Raw genomic sequence first — 21540 nt, forward strand, 5'->3', positions numbered from 1 at the left:
CGGCGCGCATGCGCGGTTTCGTTTTCTATACACGTAATACTGACACGCGCAGTGATTTTAGCATCTGCCGTTTCACTAAATGAGGGCATAAAAGTCACTTCATGAGCCTTTCACTGTTTCATTTGAGTAAAACAAGCGTCAAATATATACACAGAAATTTAATGGTATTCACGGCAGGTCGGCAACCCGTCAAAATAAAAGGTTTAACTTCATTGATCATTCAGTATAATGTATGTGCCTAGTACTACTACTACTACTATTAATTAATAAAAATGTATACATTTTTTTTTTCACACAATATTTCTTCCATTTTTTACATTTTCCAATCCCCTTTATTTGACAAAAATAAAATATAATTTTCATTAAAAGATCAATTAAATCAATATTTTATACCTTCATCTGATAACCAGAAAAACACACAACACAGATTTCCATAAGGCTACTGTAAAAATAAATAAAAGCTGTTTTTATGCATTCAGATAAACAGACATGCTAAAACATATTTGGTAACAATAAAATGTAAAGTGAGAAAAAATAAAACATTTCATTGGGTCCCAAACATGTACATTTTCTTAACTTTTGATAAATTGACAGTAAAATGTAAACGATTCATGGTTTTAATTAATTACACATGATTAATAACATCAAATTTAACCATTAAAAAGAAGACCAGAAAAATGAAAACAGAAAACAGAATTTGAAAAAAAATAAAATAAAAATAAAAAGGAATTCGGGGAAAAAAAATAGGGCCCCATTTTTGTATGCAACTATATATTTGTTACAGTTATAAATAAATTTTCAAATGTATTATTTTATTCGTCTAACATATTTTTGTAGGCTAATTTCTTACAAGCTGTTGTGATTTAAAAAAAAAAAAAAAAAAAAAAAACTTTCTGAAGAAGTGTCTTTGTTTAGGCGCACACAGATATCAAGAACCAGTGTATGAATCTCGGGAAAAAAAAATAGGACCCCATTTTTGTATGCAACTATATATTTGTTACAGTTATAAATACATTTTCAAATGTATTATTTTATTCGTCTAACATATTTTTGTAATGTTATAATTTTGTTATAATACTTTGATATGTGTGCTATTTGCAGTGATTACTATTTACTATTGTTAATAGTGTGACAAGCTCTTTAACCCCCAGTTTAATGCCCCCGGACCCACCTAAAAGGATCCAGGGGTTCAACCACTTTTGTCTAACAAAATCTTATGTGAGCATGATGTGAGCTCCCACCCACTACCACTAGCCCCTGATGTTTTGGCACCAGCCCCGGATGTTTTAAAATCCTAGAAACGCCCCTGGTAATGTATACATACTTTTAAATATAATTATATTAACATCGTTATAATATCATTATATTATACAGTCAATAATATATTTTAAAAATATTTTATCGTATATTTCACTCCTGTAAGTTATTAAAACATTACTTAGTTTGAAAAATACTTTGAAATAAAAAACACCTAAATGAGAATGAAGATGAATTAACTTCACTAAACTCAATCCGGTCAGGAATGTTCGCGAATGCCAATTCATTCCTCCAATTTTGATCCCTACACGTCAATAAATGAATGATTTGTCGTAAAATCGCTCTGTACTATACTATCTCATCAAAACGACCTGTGTGCAGGTAATAAAAGTCTGTGAAAGTCAATAAAAGTCGTGTTGATCATCTGATACGGTGACATAAGGCGTCAGCTGAGAGGAGGAGGATGATGCTGCTGCTGCTGCTGATGTCACTCTGCTAGTCGCACACACTGCAAACGTCAACACACCGAAAGAGGGTACATTTACTCATTTAATCCATGTAATAGAGCATAAATATGACAAACATAGTGTTTAAACGTGTTTCTAGATGTTTTGTGCTGCCTCCGGGTGTTTATTTCGTCGGTTTGTCGTCGTTTTTAGCACAACGGCGCAGCGAGCGCAAGCTAACTCTGAAACTGATAGACGAAGTTCAACGGCTAAACTACATTTACTGTAAAACATAAGTTTACAGGCTCAGTTTAATATTCTATACATTGAAATGCTTTAACTGAAATGTTTTTGTATGTTTAGGTATCGAGTTGATTGGAGGATGGCGTTTGTGAAGAGCGGATGGCTGCACAGACAAAGTGAGTGTGTTTATTACACGTTTGTTTAATTATTTTAGCCTTTCTGATATCGAATATGAGCATTTTAAGAGGTTTTCCTAATTCATATTAAAGTTTAAATAGCTCTTTTAAAATTTAAAGCCTCTTTCTGGGAACTCATGAAATATACATGAAGAATGCGAAATATTTAGCTTGGAGGTTAAGCTGAAATTCAGTTTTGCTTTTAGTTTTTTAGTTGAAACAGACATGCACAAATAGTTTCCTGTCCTCTGCTTGTTATCTAGTCATGAGTTTTCAAACGGAAGTTGAAAACTGAACTTTGTGTCTCAAAACCTAAGAACGTTACTATCTAGGCTGTATCTTGTTTGTCTTGTAAGTGTGGTAAAGCTCCTTTTAGATAATGACTTCATTATTTCTGTTTGCTTATAGTTGTCACATTTACAAGCAGTCTTTTTTGTTTTGTAATTTAATTATTTATCATTCGTTTGTAATATGTGACCCTGGGCTACAAAACCAGTCATACGGGTCATTTTTTTCAGGAATTGAGATGTGTACATACTGAATAAATAAGCTTTTCATTGATGTATGGTTTGTTGGGATAGGACAATATTTGATTGAGATACAAGTATTTGAAAATCTGGAATCTTTGGGTGCAAAAAAAACCACGAAATATTGAGAAAGTCACCTTTAAATTTGTCCAAATGAAGTTCTTAGCAATGAATATTACTAATCAGAAAATAAGTTTTGATATATTTACAGTAGGAAATTTACAAAATGTATTCATGGAACATGATCTTTACTTAATATCCTAATGATTTTTGGCATAAAAGAAAATTTGATAATTTTGACCCATACAATGTTGGCTATTGCTACAAATATATTTGTGCTGTTTATAACTGGTTTTGTGGTTCAGTTGATACATTTTATAATTGAGTTATTTTATAATATATATATATTTTTTTAAATTATAAAAAATGACTAATCCATGGCTGATATTAAACATACTCTATCTAAATAAATTATGAAAAATGATGTGTTTTATTTTTACTTTTTTAATTAAAATTTATGTAAAAGAAAAAATGAATTAAGAAAAAATTGTGAAATATTATGAAATGTTATATGATAATGTAAGTATAATATATCATAATATAATTTAAATATATATATATATATATATATATATATATGATAAAAATAACATTTTATATACATAAACAAACACGTGGGTTGTAATTGTAATATGAAAAATATTAAAAAGGTACGTTAAGAGAAATTATGAAATATAATATATTAAAAATATACTATATTATAAATTAATTCATATATACAGAAAAATAAATAAATAAATTCATTAAGAAAAATTATAACAGAATAATATATTATAAAACAATCTATTTGGCCAAAATAGTATAAAATTAAAATATCAGTCATAACATGAACAACTATAAATTATTTGTATTATTTTATTTTTATATAGACATTTTTTGTATTTATTTATTTAAAAAGTAAATACAATATTTATGTATGAATTTATTAAAATATTATTCCTCATTTTTTATTTTGCTGTTAAGTACATTTTACATATTTAATAATATATTTAGTAATAATTCTAAAAATGTTATTACATGATTACATTTTAATTAATGTGCATATAAAATTACCATATATATTTATATATATATATATATATATATATATATAATTTTATATTTGTAAAACATTTCTAATAAATGTATAATATTTATAGAAATTTAATAAAGGTTTAAACAAAATATTTTAGAATACAGCTTAAAAAAAAATTTAATTAGTGCTGTCAAATGATTAATCACATCTACAATAAAAGTTTTTGTTTACATACAGTAGTATATTGTAGTTGATAATGTGTATATTTATTATATATATGTAAATACACATAGTGTATATATTTAAAAACATTTGCATGTGTATATATTTACAACTACACAAAGTCTTTTTTTCTTAAATATATACATGCATGTGTGTGTGTATTTATATATACATAATAAATATACACAGTACACACACAAACAAAAATGTTTATTTTGGATGTGATTAATGGCGATTAATTGTTTGACAGCACTAAATTTAATACATTTTATAATTATAAAAAGTCATTTAAATGCAATAATAAAATGTAATCTTGTCGTCTTTCAGGCACCATCTTGCGGCGCTGGAAGAGGAACTGGTTTGACCTCTGGTCGGATGGACGTCTGGTCTTCTACGATGACCAGCAGCGGCGGGACATGGAAGACGAGATCCACATGAAGGTGGACTGCATTAACATCCGCAACGCCAGCGCGTGTAGAGGTGGGTGTGATCCGCACTTCAGTCCTCATCCGCTGTCTTTTCTTCTGCTTTTGAACTGCGAAAGATGTGAAAACTTCAAGCATGCCTATTTTGTAGTACTTGACAGGTTTTTATAAGTCGTTGGACAAACAGTGGATGGAAAATGTCTCAGTGTGTTGTTGATGTTGCTCTTTATCCTCCATGATTTGTTTTCAGAGCTCACACCACCTGAAGGCAAAAGCAAAGACTCGCTCCTGCAGATCGTCTGCCGGGACGGTCGCGTCATCAGCATCTGCGCAGACAGTGCAGACGATGCTTTGTAAGTCAAATTTGTCTTTGTTATTCACAATGTGTGCTTCAAAATTAGATTTTTTTGATCCTAACTTGATTTATTTTTCGGAAAGGGCTTGGACCATGGCACTTCAGGATGCAAGACTCAATACTGTAAGTTACACAAATGCGATATGAGTTGGGGGAAAAAAAGGAAGTTTTAGAAGTGTTACAGAGGCGTTTGCTTACATGAGTTGGTGTGTTTTGTAGATTGTGCCGCCGCATCAGGTCGGTTTTGCCGAGGACGTCGTAGCATCAGCTCCTCCACCCTATTCTGAATTAAACCCAACTCCACAGGTAATATATTTAAAGGAAATTGACTAACAAATGTTGATTAATACTTTTGAAGTAATATTTTTTTACTTGGCTTATGACATTGCTTTTGTTTTAAAGCTCTTTTTAGATGTTGACTTCATCATTTCTGTTTGATCATAAACTTGTTTGACCAGAAAGGACTATTGAGGTCGGATTATGTTTACAAGTCATGCTTGAAAGTTTATTGGCTGCTATAAAAAGAATGTTATCAAAATGCCAATAAAACACTCCTACATATGGTTTTAGTTTTAACTAGTTCAGTTGATGATAATAGGTCAGTAATGAAGATTGTTTTCTGGGTAGTTATTCATGTTATGACTGAAATTATAATTTTCAAATAGATTATAGTTATTTTTTTTATTTTATAATTTAATGAATATAATACATGTTATTACACTTGATAAAATGCATTTAAGAAAGTATAAGTACGTTTTATTATTTAATAATTTTATATGTACTTTAAAATGTAAGAATATTATTAAATTTTAGAATTGTTACAATTAAATTAACATAGCAAAAATGTGTATATATTATAGAAAAATCTAAACAATTTATAGTTATTCATGTTATGACTGATATTATAATTTTATACTATTTTGTTCAAATAGGTTATGTTTGTTTATTTTATAATTTAATAAATCTAATACATGTTATTGCTCTTGCTAAAATGTATTTTTACATTTTTAAATATGTAATACATGTTGTTACACTTGACAAAATGTATTTTTAATATGTACAAATCAATATACTTATACAAACAATAGTTTAATAATAATAATAATAATAACAATAAAAATGTTTTATTAAATTTTATAATTAAACATAATACAAAATGTAGTTAAATATAAGTAAAAAATGTATAAGTAAATAAAAGTGAAAATACTGAACTATAATATAGTAACCTAATATAATACTTTTTTTTAAATAAATATTTAAAATAATTACAACTTAAATATAGTAAATATAGAAAAAAATAAATAATTACAATTTAATGCAAAAATAATTTTGCTATAAAATAAGGGAAATGAGCATGCATGATTAAAAAATTAGATACTCAAAAGGAAATTAAAAAAATGATGAATACATCAATTTTAATATACAAATAATTTTAAATGTAAAAAAAGACAACAACGAAATCTAGAGAGCGTCCTCATAATGGAAAAATCAATATACTTATACCTATAATAATAATAATAATAAAAAGATCCCTGATTTGGTAATGATAAATCATGTTCCCCTAATTTCTTTCTAATTTTCATCTAGGTTTTCTATCCTGATGGATATGGCGGTTATGCTCCTCATCCTCCGCCTTATACCACACAGATGGTCTACTCCGCAGATGGACAGCAGTATGCAGTTGCCTACCCATACCATTATCAAGGTAACTGGAAGTTGTTTGACTTTTGACCTTTGACCTTTATGTACTTTGATTGACATTTGTTATTGATTTCCATAGGTGGATACACACCCGGCGTCAACCACGTGATAGTGCAGGAGCGCCGGCGTGACGACACAGGTGACGTAGCTCTAGGGATGCTGGCCGGCGCAGCGACGGGACTGGCCCTCGGATCCCTGTTTTCCGTATTCTAAAGTGTTTTTGTGAACCCAGCCCACCTGAACCCACCTGACCCACAGCGCGGGAAACAGTCCCGTGTTGTTTTAACTTTGCCTTTACGCCTCGTAACACGCAGGTCTGATAATGTAGCCGGGCTGGGTGAACGTTTGCTTACTTTTCTGTATCCGTCTTTGTACCAAAGCTTATGTACTTTCAATTAGGCACCAACAAATGTGTTTGCGCTGCAAATTTAATCTGTAGCATACAAAGATACTCACTAAAATATTGGCGTCTGTTTTTAAGATAAAGATAATCAGGGGGTTTAAAGATCAGCCGCTGTTTAGAAATACTAAGTGTCTGTTGTTGAGTCTATAAATGGGTCTTGTTTATGCTAACAATGACTAGAAACAACACAGGCCTTGATGAAATGAATGATGGGCAAGCAGTTGTTTTTTCCTGTTAGTTCTAATAAGAAATGAAACCGTTTTTTTTGTGTCATTCACAGCTGCAAACCCAAAATTGTGCTGATTTAAGTGTTTGTTGACAGTGTAGTTTATAAGGAATAGTTCACTCAGAAATGAAAATTCAGTCATACTATATAATTTGGGAAAAAAGCATCCTGTATTTCTTTTGTCAGTTTTTTTTGTTTGTTTGTTTGTTTAACAATTGATAAAAGTACTTTTTTGGGGGGCATCGATTTTCATTTTTTTGATTTTTACTTTCTGTTTGGCAAAAAAAAAAAAAATTAAACATTGAAAATAAAAAATATATTTTGAACTTTATTATAGGGATAATATCATCCTGAATTTTTTTTTTCTTTTTGATAAAGAATTATGTACTTTATATTTTACTTATATACTTTTTTGGCAAAAGATATCATCAAAAATAAAATAAAGAAAAAAAAAATCAAGATGCTTTTTTCCCTATAATAAAGTTCAAAAATTAACTTTATTGTTGGGAAAACAGCATCCTTTTTTTTATCTTTGAAGAATTGATTTAAGAAATATACATTTTTGGCCAAACAATTGTTTTTTTTTTTTTTTTTTTTTTTAATTTCTTAATTTTTTTTCCCCCTTGTAATTTTTTTTTATTATTATTTTGTAAAGAAAAAGAAACTAGTAAGGAAAACAGAATCCTGAAATATAATTTTTTTCCTTTTGTTTTGTTTGATAAAGATTTAATAGAAAAATATGTACTTTTTTTGTTAGTCAAAAATATCATTGAAAATAAAATGTCAGTCTTCAATTGTTTTTTTTTTTTTATTATTATTATTATTTGGTAAAGAATTTATAAGAAATACGTTTTTGGAGGGTGCAAAAAATATTTTCGAACATAAAATATACATTTTATTTCATTTTTTTTCCCCTTTTGTTTTGTTTTGTTCTCTTTGATAAAGAATTGATCAAAAATATATATGTGTGTATGTGTGTGTATTTTTTTTTTTTTTGACAAAAATATTATCGAAAATAAAATATCAATCTTCAGTTTTTTTTTTTTTTTAATTTCTTAATTTTTATTTTATTGGTTATTTGTTTTTTTATTATTATTATTTGGTAAAGAATTCATAGTAAAAAATTTGATGAAAATTTGATTAAAAAAAAAATCGCATTTTTTTCTTTGCCAAAAAATATCTTCAAAAATAAAATGTGTTATATATCTTTAAAAATCATGCGCTTTCAGGAAAATTAAAGGTTGAGAAAATAATGACAGAATTTTCATTGTTGTGTGAAATATTCATTTAAATCTAATTTGACAGAAAAACCTGTAATAATACTGAGAATAATACTTTATTAATACTGTGAAGGCGATTACGACATTATTCAGGAAAGAGTAAAGGGTTGTTTTTTCCAATTGTTTTTTCCTTTCTTTGCCTTTTTTGTTTTTTTTGTGGCGGCCTTCGTTTAACTCATTTTATTATTTATACTCTGTGTCATAAAGTGTGTATTTTTCCCTTTTTTGTGGAGACTTTACACTTTCTTTACGTTTTATTTACGTTGAAAAACGTGATTGATTCAGTCTCGTCTTGTGTATTTTTTTTTCTCTTGAGAAAACATTTTAAATGAACTAGCACAATTATTCACAATGTTTGTGATGGGATGCGACAAGGGAAACTTCAGGGAAAAGTCAGATTCGACGTGATCGGTTAGATTTACACAAGTATGAAATGATTCATTCTTTACTGTACTTTCACTGTGTTGTTTACATAACAGGTATAATGAGTATATAAGCGATAATAATTATCATTTAGTGTATACAAGTGGATTTCAGGTCATGGTTTAGTTTAACTCGGGTTGTTTTTAAACATTTATGACTGAGTTTAATGGACCAGTGATTCAGAAAAATGACATTTTTTCATTGCTCAAATCTGTTTTTCTTTATCGCTTTGCTGTTTGAACTTTAAGAAAACGATTTACATGTTAATATATACCCACATAATCATTGGTGTGTTATTTATAAACTATTAAAATAAGATGTCCTGTGTTTCTTTGTGTCAGTTCTTTCATTACGTTATAATAACACTGGAATATTACGTAAAAACACAAAAAAATCCATCTTATACTTCAACGCGGAAGTATGGGCGAGACTTCCGGAAGTAAGACGAATAACAACGTGCAGTAAACCGTAAAACTGTTTGCACTACAAACCAATGTGTTCATAACTAAGACAATACATTAAAATAATATAGCAAGATTCACCAATTTGCAATATCAAACAGCAAAACGCGGTTTGCGGGACACGGATGCGACCGGAAGCCAGAACCATGACATTTACAAATGGCGGCGTCCGCTCTTACAGGAAAAGTAAGGTAAATAGTGTTAATACATGTGTGTATATAACGCCAGTGGATATGGTTTTGTAAACTGCAAGTGTAAACTAAAAAACGTCACGTCAGTACACATGACGTGAATGAAACAACAGCGTAGTCACTCAAGTTACGTGACTGGATTTCGCCGCAATGGCGCCACCTGCTGTTTAGTGTTGTTATTAAAAGCCAAAAGCCAAAACGGAACAAGACACGAAAACCACAAAGATGACAATCATGCTTTTAGAGGTAATTTATACAGTTTATTTACAGATGGAAGTAGAAAAACAGAGTAGAAAAATAATAAACACTTTAAAGGCAATGAAGAAAGAAGCCAGCATGACGCTACCCAAAACAGGTATTCACATATTTGTAAACGTTTTCACAGCTCACTGGTTGTCTTTAATTTCATATCCAAGTATTTATTAACTGTTATGTTGTTTAGTCGTTTTTAAGTCTTATTTGGCAAGTAGGTACAAAAGTAACTAGCCATTAAGGCACAAGTAACCAACATAAATACAAAGTTGTTGTTTTTTTTTTAAATCTTTCTCAAAAGTACATCATGACCCATTTCCAACAAACCTTTTAAAATGAAGAGGATTTTTAGTAATAATCTTTCAAATGGCTGTTAGAGTTGATTGGTTATGTTCAGAATAACAGTAAAGCTCACACAAATGTTACACCCTTCTAAATATCAAAGATTTTGAAAAAATAAAATATGAAGGAGATTTGTAAACATGATGGAGAAACATAAATAAATGCCACGTGAATCCCCCGAATTCATCCCTCCTGGCCAAAGTCCTCGGTGAACTTTTTCAGCTTCTCCAGATCCTCCTCGTTCACAGTGGGCTTGGTTTTCTCGAGTGAACTCAGCATGTCCTCCTTAAAAACACACAGACGAAGGTCAAAAGAAGCTTTTGGAATTCAGTTTTTTTTTCACTAGTTGCAAACTTACCAAGCTGACTATTGGCTCAAGGAGTTTATCACTTGCTACATCCATCCAGGTCATCTCGATGGCGCCTGGGTCGTTTGAAGAGCAGGGCGTTAAGAGGTCGTCCACCACAACATCTTGGTTGTTCCATGCCTTTCCTCTGACCTGTTAAATCAGACATGAGAGCATGGATTCAGCTCGATTAGACCCTTTACTAGATGGTGCAAACATATGGAAGCTTGCTTCCATCATGGGATAAAAAAGGTAATTGTGACTTTTCTTTCTCACAACTTAATGTTTTTTTTAAAATGTATAAAGAAAAGTTGGAATTATTACAACTAAAAAGTCAAAATTGTAAGATATAAAATTGCATTTATTTTTTTTTATTCCATGGCAGAAATGGGATTAAAAAAAGAAAACTTTATCTCACAATTCTGACTTTTTTTTTTTCATGCAGTTTCTGAGAAAACAAGAAAAACTGCAAGATGTAAACTCAGAATACAGAGGGAAAAAAAGTCAAAATTTCAATAAATAAACTTTTCACACACAATCTCTGAATTTATATCACATTATTATTATTATTTATTTTTATTTCATGGCAGAAAAATTAACAGAATATGGTAGACTGTTTCCACAATGGGATAAAAAAAAAAAAAAAAAAAATAGAACTGTTTCTCACAATTCAGAAAATTTTTCACGCAATTCTAAGAAAAAAAAAAGTCAGCATTGCAAGAACTAAACTTCAAAATGACAATTTCAAGATATAAACTTTTTTCTCACACTCAATCTCTTAATTTATATCTCACAATTGACATTTTTTGAATAATTTCAGAATTGTTAGATATAAACTCAGAATTTTCGAAATTCTGAGGGAAAAAAGTCAGAATTATGAGATAAAAACCCATAAGTGTTTTTTAATCTGTGGCAAAAATAACAGAATTTGCCAGCTTGTTTCCACCATGGGATAAAAAAATAACAAAATACAATAAAAAAAACATTTTATCTAACAATTTTGGGGGGAGAGAAATAATTATGGGATGTAAACTCTGAATTCAGGGGGGAAACAACCCAGAATATCAAGATATTAACTTGTTCTAGCACTCAGAATCTTAGAATTTATATCTTACAATTCTGACTTTTTTTTTTCCATAACTGCGAGATATGAGTCGGAATTGTGAGAGAAAAATTCTAAAAATTCTGAATTCCGAGAAAAAAAAAAGTTTAATTTAAAAAAACTCAATCTCTCAATTCTTGCACTCAATCTCTGATTTTATATATCTTACAATTCTGACTTTATTTTTTAATAATTTCAGAATTGCAAGACTAACTCAGAATCCTGAGAAAAACTTTCACAATTGTTAGGGGGAAAAAGTCAGAATTATTATGAGATAATATCTCTTAATTATTATTATTTTTTATTTCATGGCAGAAAAAAGAACAGAATGTTTTCACAAAAAATTAAAAAATAATACTGTTTATCTCACAATTCTGACAAAAACTCTTTTATATCTTAAAAATTTTATATCTTAAAAAATTTTAAGATATAAACTTTTTCTCTAGCAACCAATCTCTGAATTTATATCTCACAATTCTGTCTTTTTTTTTTTTTAATAATAATAATAATAATTTCAGTATTGCATGATATAAACTCAGAATTATGAAATATGAAGTCTGAAGTCCGAGATATAAAATCACTAGTTTCTTTCTGCCATGGGAAAAAAAAAATCTCACAATTCTGACTTTTTTTCCATGCAATTCTGAATTAATATTTTCCAGATAATATTTTAGTAAATTCTTTTGATTACATTTTTTTCAGATATATTTTGGTTGAAAAAAAGTTACATTTTGTTTGTTTAATTTATTTTTTGTTTTTTTGTGTTCATAACAGTTTTCATTATTTAAAATATTGATTACAATAACCTTAAGATATATTGATTAATTGACTGATTGATTTAATATCTAATATTATAATAACTTACTATAATAAATGTTATAAAAACATTTTATTTGAAGTTTTTTAATGAAATGTCTTTTCATGTCTCACAAAACAGACTAAAATGCAAGTCTGAGCTGTTTCAACTGAAAGAAACTTGCACTGACTGATCTTAAAATATATCAGTGGCTTTGTTTTGTCTCAAGATGCACAACAGTTATGTTTTTTTCAAAGTCATGTTTATAAAAATTACTTAAATGTCCTAATTGAACTATGGCCTAATCCTGGCTTAGCCTAAACCCTGCCTATGAAACTGGGCCATAAACTCAGAACTGTTTAGGAAAATGAAAAAAAAAAAGAAGAAAAAGTCAAAATTCTGAGATAAAAACAATTTTTTATTTTATTTTATTTTATTTTGTAGTGGAAAAAAATAACAGAATTTAGAAGCCTATTTCCACCATGGGGAAAAAAGATCATTTTGACTTTATACCTCACAATTATTTATCTCAGAAAGAATTGTGAGATGTAAAAAAAAAAAGTTTTTCTTGCAATTCTGCATTGATATGTCATAAATCAGACTTTTTCCTCACAATAATGTGAGAAAAACTCAGAAATGCAAGAGTTCAGACAGTCTTCATCTACCATACAAACATCATTCTGTACCTTTTTGAAGTGGGTCGAGGACTGAACTTTGCGAATGGGCTGCATGAGGGCGTCACGAACGACGATGCTGATGTCAGCACCCGAGTAGCCGTCGGTCTTCGTCCCGAGAGTTATGAAATCTGCTTCGTTGAGGCTGTTGGGAGTGGAGCCGAGGTGCAGTTTGAACATGGCGGAGCGAGCGTGCTGCTCGGGAAGAGGGATGTAGATGCGCTTTTCAAACCTACAACCATGAGACAATAATAAAAATTAAAGACATTTAAAGACTTTAGAATTTGTGTGGATTTGCATCTTGTGTGGACGCACCTTCTCCTGATGGCAGAATCCAGCGTCCAGGGGATGTTTGTCGCTCCAAGGACCAGAATTCCTTCGTTGTCGTTTCCTACACCTGTGAGAATGAGGAGAGTTTATAATCAATAATATCATAAATAATGAAAACTATTATGAAGATAAAAACAGCAAAGAAAACAACTGCTAACAAAAAATATTAAATAAAAATAAAAGACTTCAATAAAATGTTATTTTATAAATGTATAAAATATTATGAACACAAACTAAACATTTTTTTTAAACAGTATAACTGAAAATAATAAAATCAAAATAAATTATTAAAATATTATCTGGAAAATAATATTTATTCACAATAATTTTATAGCATATTGAATGGGAAAATTAGAGTTATAATCATTATTTTAAATAAAGAAAATTGTTATGAACAAAAAAAGGAAACAAAAATATAACTGAAAATAATAAAATCAAAAGAAATCATTAAAATATTATCTGGAAAATAATATTTATTCACAATAATTGTAAAAGCATATAGAATGGGAAAATTAAGGTTATATCGATATTTTAAATAATGAAAACTATTATGAACAACTTATTTTAAGAACAATATAAATACATAATAGAAAATAATGACGTCAAATAAATTATTTAAATATCAGAAAATATAATTTATTTGCAATAAAAATGTATTAAATTAATTTATTCGCAATAAAAGGTTATAATCAATATTTTAAACAATGAAAACTACTGTGAACACAAAAAAATGTTTTTTTTTTTCAACAAATATATACATATATATATATGTAATATATATACAGTGCCCTCCACTAATATTGGCACCCTTGGTAAATATGAGCAAAGACAGCTATGAAAATAAATCTGCTTTATCTTTATGATCTTACATTCAAAAAATTCACAAAATGCTAACCTTTCATTGAAGTAAAACAATTAAAAGTGGGGGGAAACTTATGTTATGAAATAAATGTTTTTCTCATATGCATGTTGGGCATAATTATTGGCACCCTTAGAAATTATAATGAGTAAAATATCTCTGAAGTATATTCCCATTCATATTTGCATTTATTTAGCACACCAGAATGACTAGGAGTATGATATTGTCCAGCAATAACTTCCTGTTTCACAGGATTATAAATATGAGAAGCACAAAGGCCAAATTTCCTTAATCATCCATCACAAGGAATAAAACCAAATAATATAGTTCTGATGTGCAGAACAAGATTGTTGAGCTTCACAAAATAGAAAATGGCTGTAAGAAAAGAGCTAAAGGATTGAAAATCCCAATTTCCATCATTAGGACAATAATTAAGAATTCCAATCAACTAAAGATGTTACAAATCTGCCTGGAAAAGGACGTGTCTCTATATCGTCCTAATGCATGGTGAGGAGGAGAGTTTAAGTGTCCAAAGACTCTCCAAGGATCACAGTAGGAGAATTGCAGAGATTAGTTGAGTCTTGGGGCCAAAAGACTAAAAAAAAAAAAAAAAAAAATCCAAACAGCCCCTACGTCACCACATGTTGTTCAGGAGGGTTTTAAGAAAAATCCTCAATGCTCATCCAAAAACAAACTCCAGCATATTCAGTTGTCAGACACAACTTGAATTTCAAATGGAAATGGCTTCTGTGGTCAGATGAAACTAAAAAAAAAGAGCTTTCTGGCAGCAAACACTCAAGATAGGTTTGGTACAAAAAGTACCCCATGCCCACGGTTAAATATACTGCTGGATCTTTAATGTTGTGGGCTTATTTTCCTGCCAGAGGTCCTGGACATCTTGTTCAGATACATGGCATCATGGATTCTAGCAAATACCAACAGATAAAAAATGTAAATCTGACTGCATCTGTTAGAAGTTCTATAATGAGCTGTGGTTGGATCTTCCATCAGGACAGTGATCCAAATCAAACATCAAAACTGTCACTGAGCATAAAATGAAGCTTCTGCCATGGCCGTCCCAGTCGCCTAACCTGAACCCTATAGAAAATGCGTGAGGTGAACTGAAGAGAAGAAGCACCAGCACGGAGCTGGGAAACTAAAGGATCTGAAGAGTTTGTGAATGAAGGAATGGTCTCTGATCTCTTGTCAGGTGTTCTCCAAACTCTTCAGGCATTAAAGGAGAAAACTCAGAGCTGTCATCCTGAATAAAGGACATTGCAATAATTGGGTGGAAATAATTGTGGTCAACATGAACTACAGAAAAACATTTATTTCATACAGAGATTTTCCCCCTGCTTTCCATGGTTTTACTTAAATGATAGGTTAGAATATTGTGAATTTTTTGAATGAAAGATTAAAAGGATAAACAATGCAGATTTATTCTTACAGCCACCTTTGCTCATATTTACCAAGGGTGCCAATATTAGTGGAGGGCACTGTATATATATATATATATATATATATATATATATATATATATATATATATATATGTATATGTATATGTATATGTATATATATATATATATATAAATAAAAGTTAAAAGTCGTAATAAATATTTGAAACCTATAAACTATTATGAACACAAACATAAATAATAATATAACTGAAAATAATAAAGTTATCTAGAAAATATTCATTCACAATAATTGTATAGCATAAAGAATGGGGAAATTAAGGTTGTAATCAATATTTTAAATAATAAAGACTATTATGAACACAAAAAACACATTATTTGGAAAACAAAAATATAACTGAAAATAATAAAGTAAAAAAAAAAAAAAAAAAAAAAAAAAAAAAATTATATATATATATTACCTGGAAAATTCTATTCAATCACAATAATTGTATAGCGTACAAAATGAAAAAATTTAAGTTTAAAATCAATATTTTAAATAATGAAAACGATTATGTACACAAAAAACATTTTTGGAAAATACTATTCATTCACTATAATTGTATAGCACATCGAATGGGAAAATTAAGGTTGCAATCAGTATTTTAAATAATGAAAACTATTACGAACACACAAAAAAAAAAAAAATTAAAAACAAAAATAGAATTGAAAATAATAAAGTCAAAATAAATTATTAAAAGATTATCTGGAAAATATTATTAATTCACAATAATTGTACAGCATATGAAATAGGAAAATTAAGGTTATAATCAATATTTTAAATTAAAAAAAAAATAATAAAGTCAAAATAAATTATTAAAATATTATCTGAAAAATATAACTATAGGATATAGAATGGGAAAATTAAGGTAATAAACACAAACATATTATCTGGAAAATATTACTCATTCACAATAATTGTATAGCATATAGAATGAGAAAATTAAGGTTGCAGTTAAGATTTTAAATAATGAAAACTATTACGAACACGAAAAAATGGGGTTTTTTTTTTTTTTTTTTTTACAAAAATATTACTGAAAATAATAAAGTCAAAATAAATTATTAAATTTTATCTGAAAATACTCACTCAAAATAATGGTATAGCATACAGAATGGGAAAACTAAGGTTATAATCAAAATTTTAAATAATTAAAAACTATTATGAACACAAAAAAACAACAACAAAAATCACATACAGAATGGAAGAATGGAAAAATTTAGGTTATAATATAAATAATGAAATTTCAATAATGAAAAGTATTATGAACACAAAAAACAGACATGTTTTTTAACAAGAATATAACTAAAAACACTGACTTCAATGTGAAAAAAAGAACATTATATATAGAAATTCACTGCACTGAAGTCAAAATAAATTAAGTCAAAACATATTAAAATATTATCTGGAAAAGATTATTATTAATTCACAGTAATTGTATAACATGTATAACAGCAAAAGCAATTAATAAGCTTAAATAAAAATAAATAAATAACATTATATCGGCTTCAGCAACCCAACAGAGGTTTGGAGAATGGATAGATGGATAAAATAAAATAAAATAGTAAAATAAAATAAAATAAAAGTCTGAACAATTAACTAAACAGGAATTGAACCTGCATTAGACAATAAACAGGTCACATTTTTAAAACTATAATAACCCTGCCAAATGAGACCCAGACAACACCAGAGCTAGCCTTGTGTTTACCTTGCATCTGCACCAGAAACTCAGTCTTGATCCTGCGAGCCGCTTCACTCTCGTTCTCGTTTCTCGATCCGCACATGGAGTCGATCTCATCAATGAAGATGATTGAAGGCTTGTGCTCTCGAGCCAAACTGAACAGATTCTTCACTAACCTACCAGACAACAACACAATTAACAACAAACATACTGAGAACCAAGGCCGGTTCTACGCAGGGGCAAGAGGGGGCAGTGCCCCCTCAAATAAATGTCTTGACCCCTCAAATCAAAATTTTGAAAACTTGAGAAAGCACATGTTAATATACTCACAAAATGAATATATTACAAGTTGACAAAATGATCTGCGGTAGCGGAAAAATCCGCCGAAAAAGGGACACTACACAATACGGTATTAGATTTTCCTCATGTCTCTGTCCCTCCGCTGTGTGTATTCATTCACAGGCTGTTTTGTGTGTATTGTCATGGAAATTTTCTCCATGACAATACACACGCGCACACACACACACACACTCCTCCCCTTAGCCCTCGGTAAACATCCAATCACCGTCCGTATGCAAATGAGTCAAGACGCAGGCTAACGTAGTGTTGTGTCGGATTTCAGCGCGGTCACCGAGTGGAAAGACTTTGAAGAAGCTGCAGCGTTTTTATAAAAAAATATATATATATAATACGATCTGTTCTATAGCCCATCTGCTTTTACTTCGTTTTTTTTTTATTATTATTCATAAGACAACCTTTCAGTTTTGTAAATATTCTAGTTATAGTGTTAAGTCTTACTTTAGGTTAAACGTTTTTGAGAATTAGACCACCCAGCTAAGATAAATGTTATGTCGTTGATTGATAAAATCTGGATTAAGGATATTTTATTCTATTTTATTTAATTTTTATTTTTCAGTTTCCCCCCTGAGGGATTGCCACCTTATTGTGGTCAGGGGGTTTGCGTGCCTCAGTGACCTTAAGAGCTATACCAGCAGGAGCTTAGTCTTCAAGTGGGACACCCAAATTGGACAGGTCTGAAGGTAGAGGCCTGACAAAGTGCAATCCACTTCTCCAGGCTTTGGACACAGCTAACAACACAATTCAGCAAGGAAAATGCTGTTACTATAAGCACAGGGAAAAAAACAGTGCTCGAACATGATGTGTACACATGATGCCCCCTTCACATTTCTGACTGCCCCCCCATATGTGCCTGTCTAGAACCGGCCCTGCTGAGAACAACAAATCATGAGACTCATTTGACGAGCACCTACTTCTCGCTCTCTCCCAGCCACTTGGACACCAGGTCTGAAGAAGAGATGGAGAAAAAGGTGGAGTTGTTGGCTTCGGTAGCCACAGCTTTAGCCAGGTAGGACTTTCCAGTTCCTGGAGGACCAAAGAGCAGAATCCCCCTCCACGGAGTGCGTTTTCCTACGGACAATGACGTGCTTCAGAACAGCTCAGAAAGACATTTCCATGCATTTTAACGTATGTAACCCCTCATACCAGTGAAGAGATGAGGGAATTTGATTGGCAGGATGACCGCTTCTTTAAGGGCCTCTTTGGCTCCTTCCAAACCAGCAACATCGTCCCACTTAATGTTGGGTTTCTCCATGACAATAGCACCTGGAAAAGATGAAAATCCGAGTTTTTCTTTTCTCTTGTTGTGACTTTAATAAAGTCTGTTTGAGACTAAATGTTGTACCTTGGAGTTGATTTTGGAATTTCTTTTTCTCCGCATCGCCGTCATCACTGTCAGTCCTGTATAAGATGACATTAACATTTTGTTTAGTCCGTACAATAGGAAGCAGATTAACAATTGAGCAGGAAGTAGATCCTCTCACCCTTTATCGTCAGACTGGTTAACTTTGACAGGTTTGGAGGGCGGCGCGCTCTCTTTCTTCTTCAGGTACTGCTTGAGCTGCTCCGCTCGTTCCAGATACTCGACGCACTTCGCTCTGATGCTCTGCTTGGCCTTTTCGCCCTGAGCATCATCTGCACCATAAAACAACACAATAATAATGAAACAAATGCCATCATTAGGTCACGTATTATTAATAAAAAACAAAAATAAAACCGAAATATATTTAAAGGGGTCATCGGATGCTAAGTTCACTTTTTCATGTTGTTTGAACATTAATGTGTGTTGGCAGTGTATGTACACATCTACCATATAATGATAAAAATCCATGCAGCGGTTTTTAATTTATCTGTAAAAATAATATCCCTTTTTCAAATCAAGTCATTCTCAGATGACTGACGGTGTGGCGTCACATCGACAGAGGCCGCTCCCACGATAGTTGATTGACATGAGTGTCTCACCTCAGATCAGCTGTAACAGTCCGACCTCCATTGTTTCGATGCCGGAGCAGGGATGTAAGTTAGACAAGAATTGAGCGACTGAGGTGTTGTGTTGCTGGATGTGATAATGAACATAGTGGTCGTCATTTACTCCGACATCTGCTGAAGATGCAGTGGATTACATTTGTTTGTGAAGGGAACGCGCCTCCCGATCTACACATATCCGTCTATGTTCATGCAAATATCATTCATGATTCAGCTTCACTTACAGCAGAAGTGAGTGTAAGCATTTTTTTAATGAATCTTTGTGATCGCCTTTCCTAATAACGTGGTAGTTAGGAAGTTTAACGGCTAAACGTGGCTAAAGTAAACAGGCTCGTCTCTCCACAGAGAGAAGAGAGGGGCGGGGCGAGCAGAGCTCATTTGCATTTAAAGGAACAACCCCTTAGAATGAGATGATTTTTGCAGAGCTTATTTTGACAAGGTAAAAAGGGTGTTGTTTTACAAAACCATTGAGAATTTTTAATCAAAGTGTGTTAGAGACTTTTCATTAAGACACTAAAGAATCATATCAACTTGTGGAAAATGGGCATACGATGACCCCTTTAAAAACTGCATGTGAAATATAAGTGACGTTTATGACTAGTTTTGAATTCTTACATTTCACCACGTGAAGAAAATACTGGATTGCATGTTGATAGAGGCGCAGGGCTTCCTCGTAGTTTTTGGCCTTGTCCTCCTCAGAGGCTCTGCTGGCCAAATCAATGGCTTTCTATTGTGCACAAGTAAAGATAGACGAGACAATTAAAAAGGGAAAAATATCTATTATGTTTCATAATTAAATACAATATCGCACACTTAGAAATGACATAAAAGTAACTGGAAATCAAATTAATCCACACACAAGTGATATTTAAAAAGTTTACACAAAACCAGTCATAAGTAGCACGGGTATATTTGTAGCAATAGCCAACAATACTTTGAATTTTGACTGAATTTTCTTTTATGCCAAAAATCATTAGGATATTAAGTAAAGATCATGTTCCATGAAGATATTTTGTAAATTTCCTACTGTAAATATATCACAACTTGATTTTTGACTAGTAACTGAAGAACTTCATTTAGACAACCTTAAAGGTGACGTTCTCAATATTTTGATTTTGCAACCTCAGATTACAGATGTATCTCTGCCAAATATTGTCCTATCCTAATCTAACAAACCATACATCAATGGAAAGTTTATTTATTCAGTTTTCAGATGAAAGATTGACCCTTATGACTTGTTTTGCTGTCCAGGGTAACATATAACAAACACCCATATATAGATGACTTGATCAGGTCGTATAGCAATGACAAGCTTGTTTAAATGTTTCTTGAATTCAGATGAAATCTGTGCTGGACTGTCAGTGTTATATAAGATTATGTTATAGTGTGGTGTAATGTACTGATAACTGGTTAAACCAGTTTAAGGACAGGCTGATGAATACATACAAGAGATTAAAAAAAAAACGTACCAGACGGGAGCTAAAAAAAACTTCACAATGTACCAAAGTTAAGAAGCACTTTCTTACATGTATGTGCCAAAAAAATAAACAAGCCACCTAATATAACGAGCAAATAAACGTTGAAAGTTACCGGTTAAACAATAAACGTACAAAACCTCAGCAAGGATAATTATATTATAGACTGTATGTTGTCAATACGTTTAAACACGTAGAAACATGACAACAAATCATAAATAATACACATATTATATATATAAGTTACATGAAAGGGTCTATTATTATGGTTGTCATATCGCTTGTAAGTGTCTTACCTGTAAATTGACGTTCGCCATTGTTGACGGTGTGTTGAATGTGAACTTATAACGTGTTACTGTCGGAACGGTTCAGACATATACATTTTTTAAACGAATGTATCGCGGAATTTCGGTTTGTCGGTAAATCTGTGCGTCCTCACGCACTTCCGCGTTCAGTGTTTACAGTGACGTCTCGA

At 31.0% G+C, this 21540-nt stretch overlaps 2 protein-coding genes across 2 annotated transcripts; one reads left to right on the plus strand and one right to left on the minus strand.

Annotated features, from left to right (window-relative positions):
* The first annotated feature begins 1687 nt into the window (after positions 1-1687).
* plekhb2 (pleckstrin homology domain containing, family B (evectins) member 2) lies at positions 1688-7247 on the plus strand. The gene is made up of 8 exons (XM_051094799.1): positions 1688-1792; positions 2067-2122; positions 4274-4426; positions 4622-4724; positions 4810-4849; positions 4946-5032; positions 6314-6431; positions 6507-7247. The coding sequence occupies exons 2-8, from the start codon at positions 2086-2088 to the stop codon at positions 6638-6640; spliced, it is 672 nt and encodes a 223-aa protein (XP_050950756.1). The 5' UTR covers positions 1688-1792; positions 2067-2085; the 3' UTR covers positions 6641-7247.
* Positions 7248-9658: 2411 nt separating this feature from the next.
* LOC127154153 (vacuolar protein sorting-associated protein 4B) lies at positions 9659-21524 on the minus strand. The gene is made up of 11 exons (XM_051095561.1): positions 21362-21524; positions 20206-20317; positions 19089-19239; positions 18950-19005; positions 18751-18870; positions 18519-18675; positions 17275-17423; positions 13239-13320; positions 12936-13155; positions 10364-10504; positions 9659-10290 (listed from the first exon to the last, which is right to left on the minus strand). The coding sequence occupies exons 1-11, from the start codon at positions 21380-21382 to the stop codon at positions 10189-10191; spliced, it is 1311 nt and encodes a 436-aa protein (XP_050951518.1). The 5' UTR covers positions 21383-21524; the 3' UTR covers positions 9659-10188.
* Positions 21525-21540: the final 16 nt, after the last annotated feature.

This window comes from Labeo rohita, chromosome 22 (assembly GCF_022985175.1).
Source record: "Labeo rohita strain BAU-BD-2019 chromosome 22, IGBB_LRoh.1.0, whole genome shotgun sequence".
In the NCBI taxonomy this organism is placed as follows: domain Eukaryota; kingdom Metazoa; phylum Chordata; class Actinopteri; order Cypriniformes; family Cyprinidae; genus Labeo; species Labeo rohita.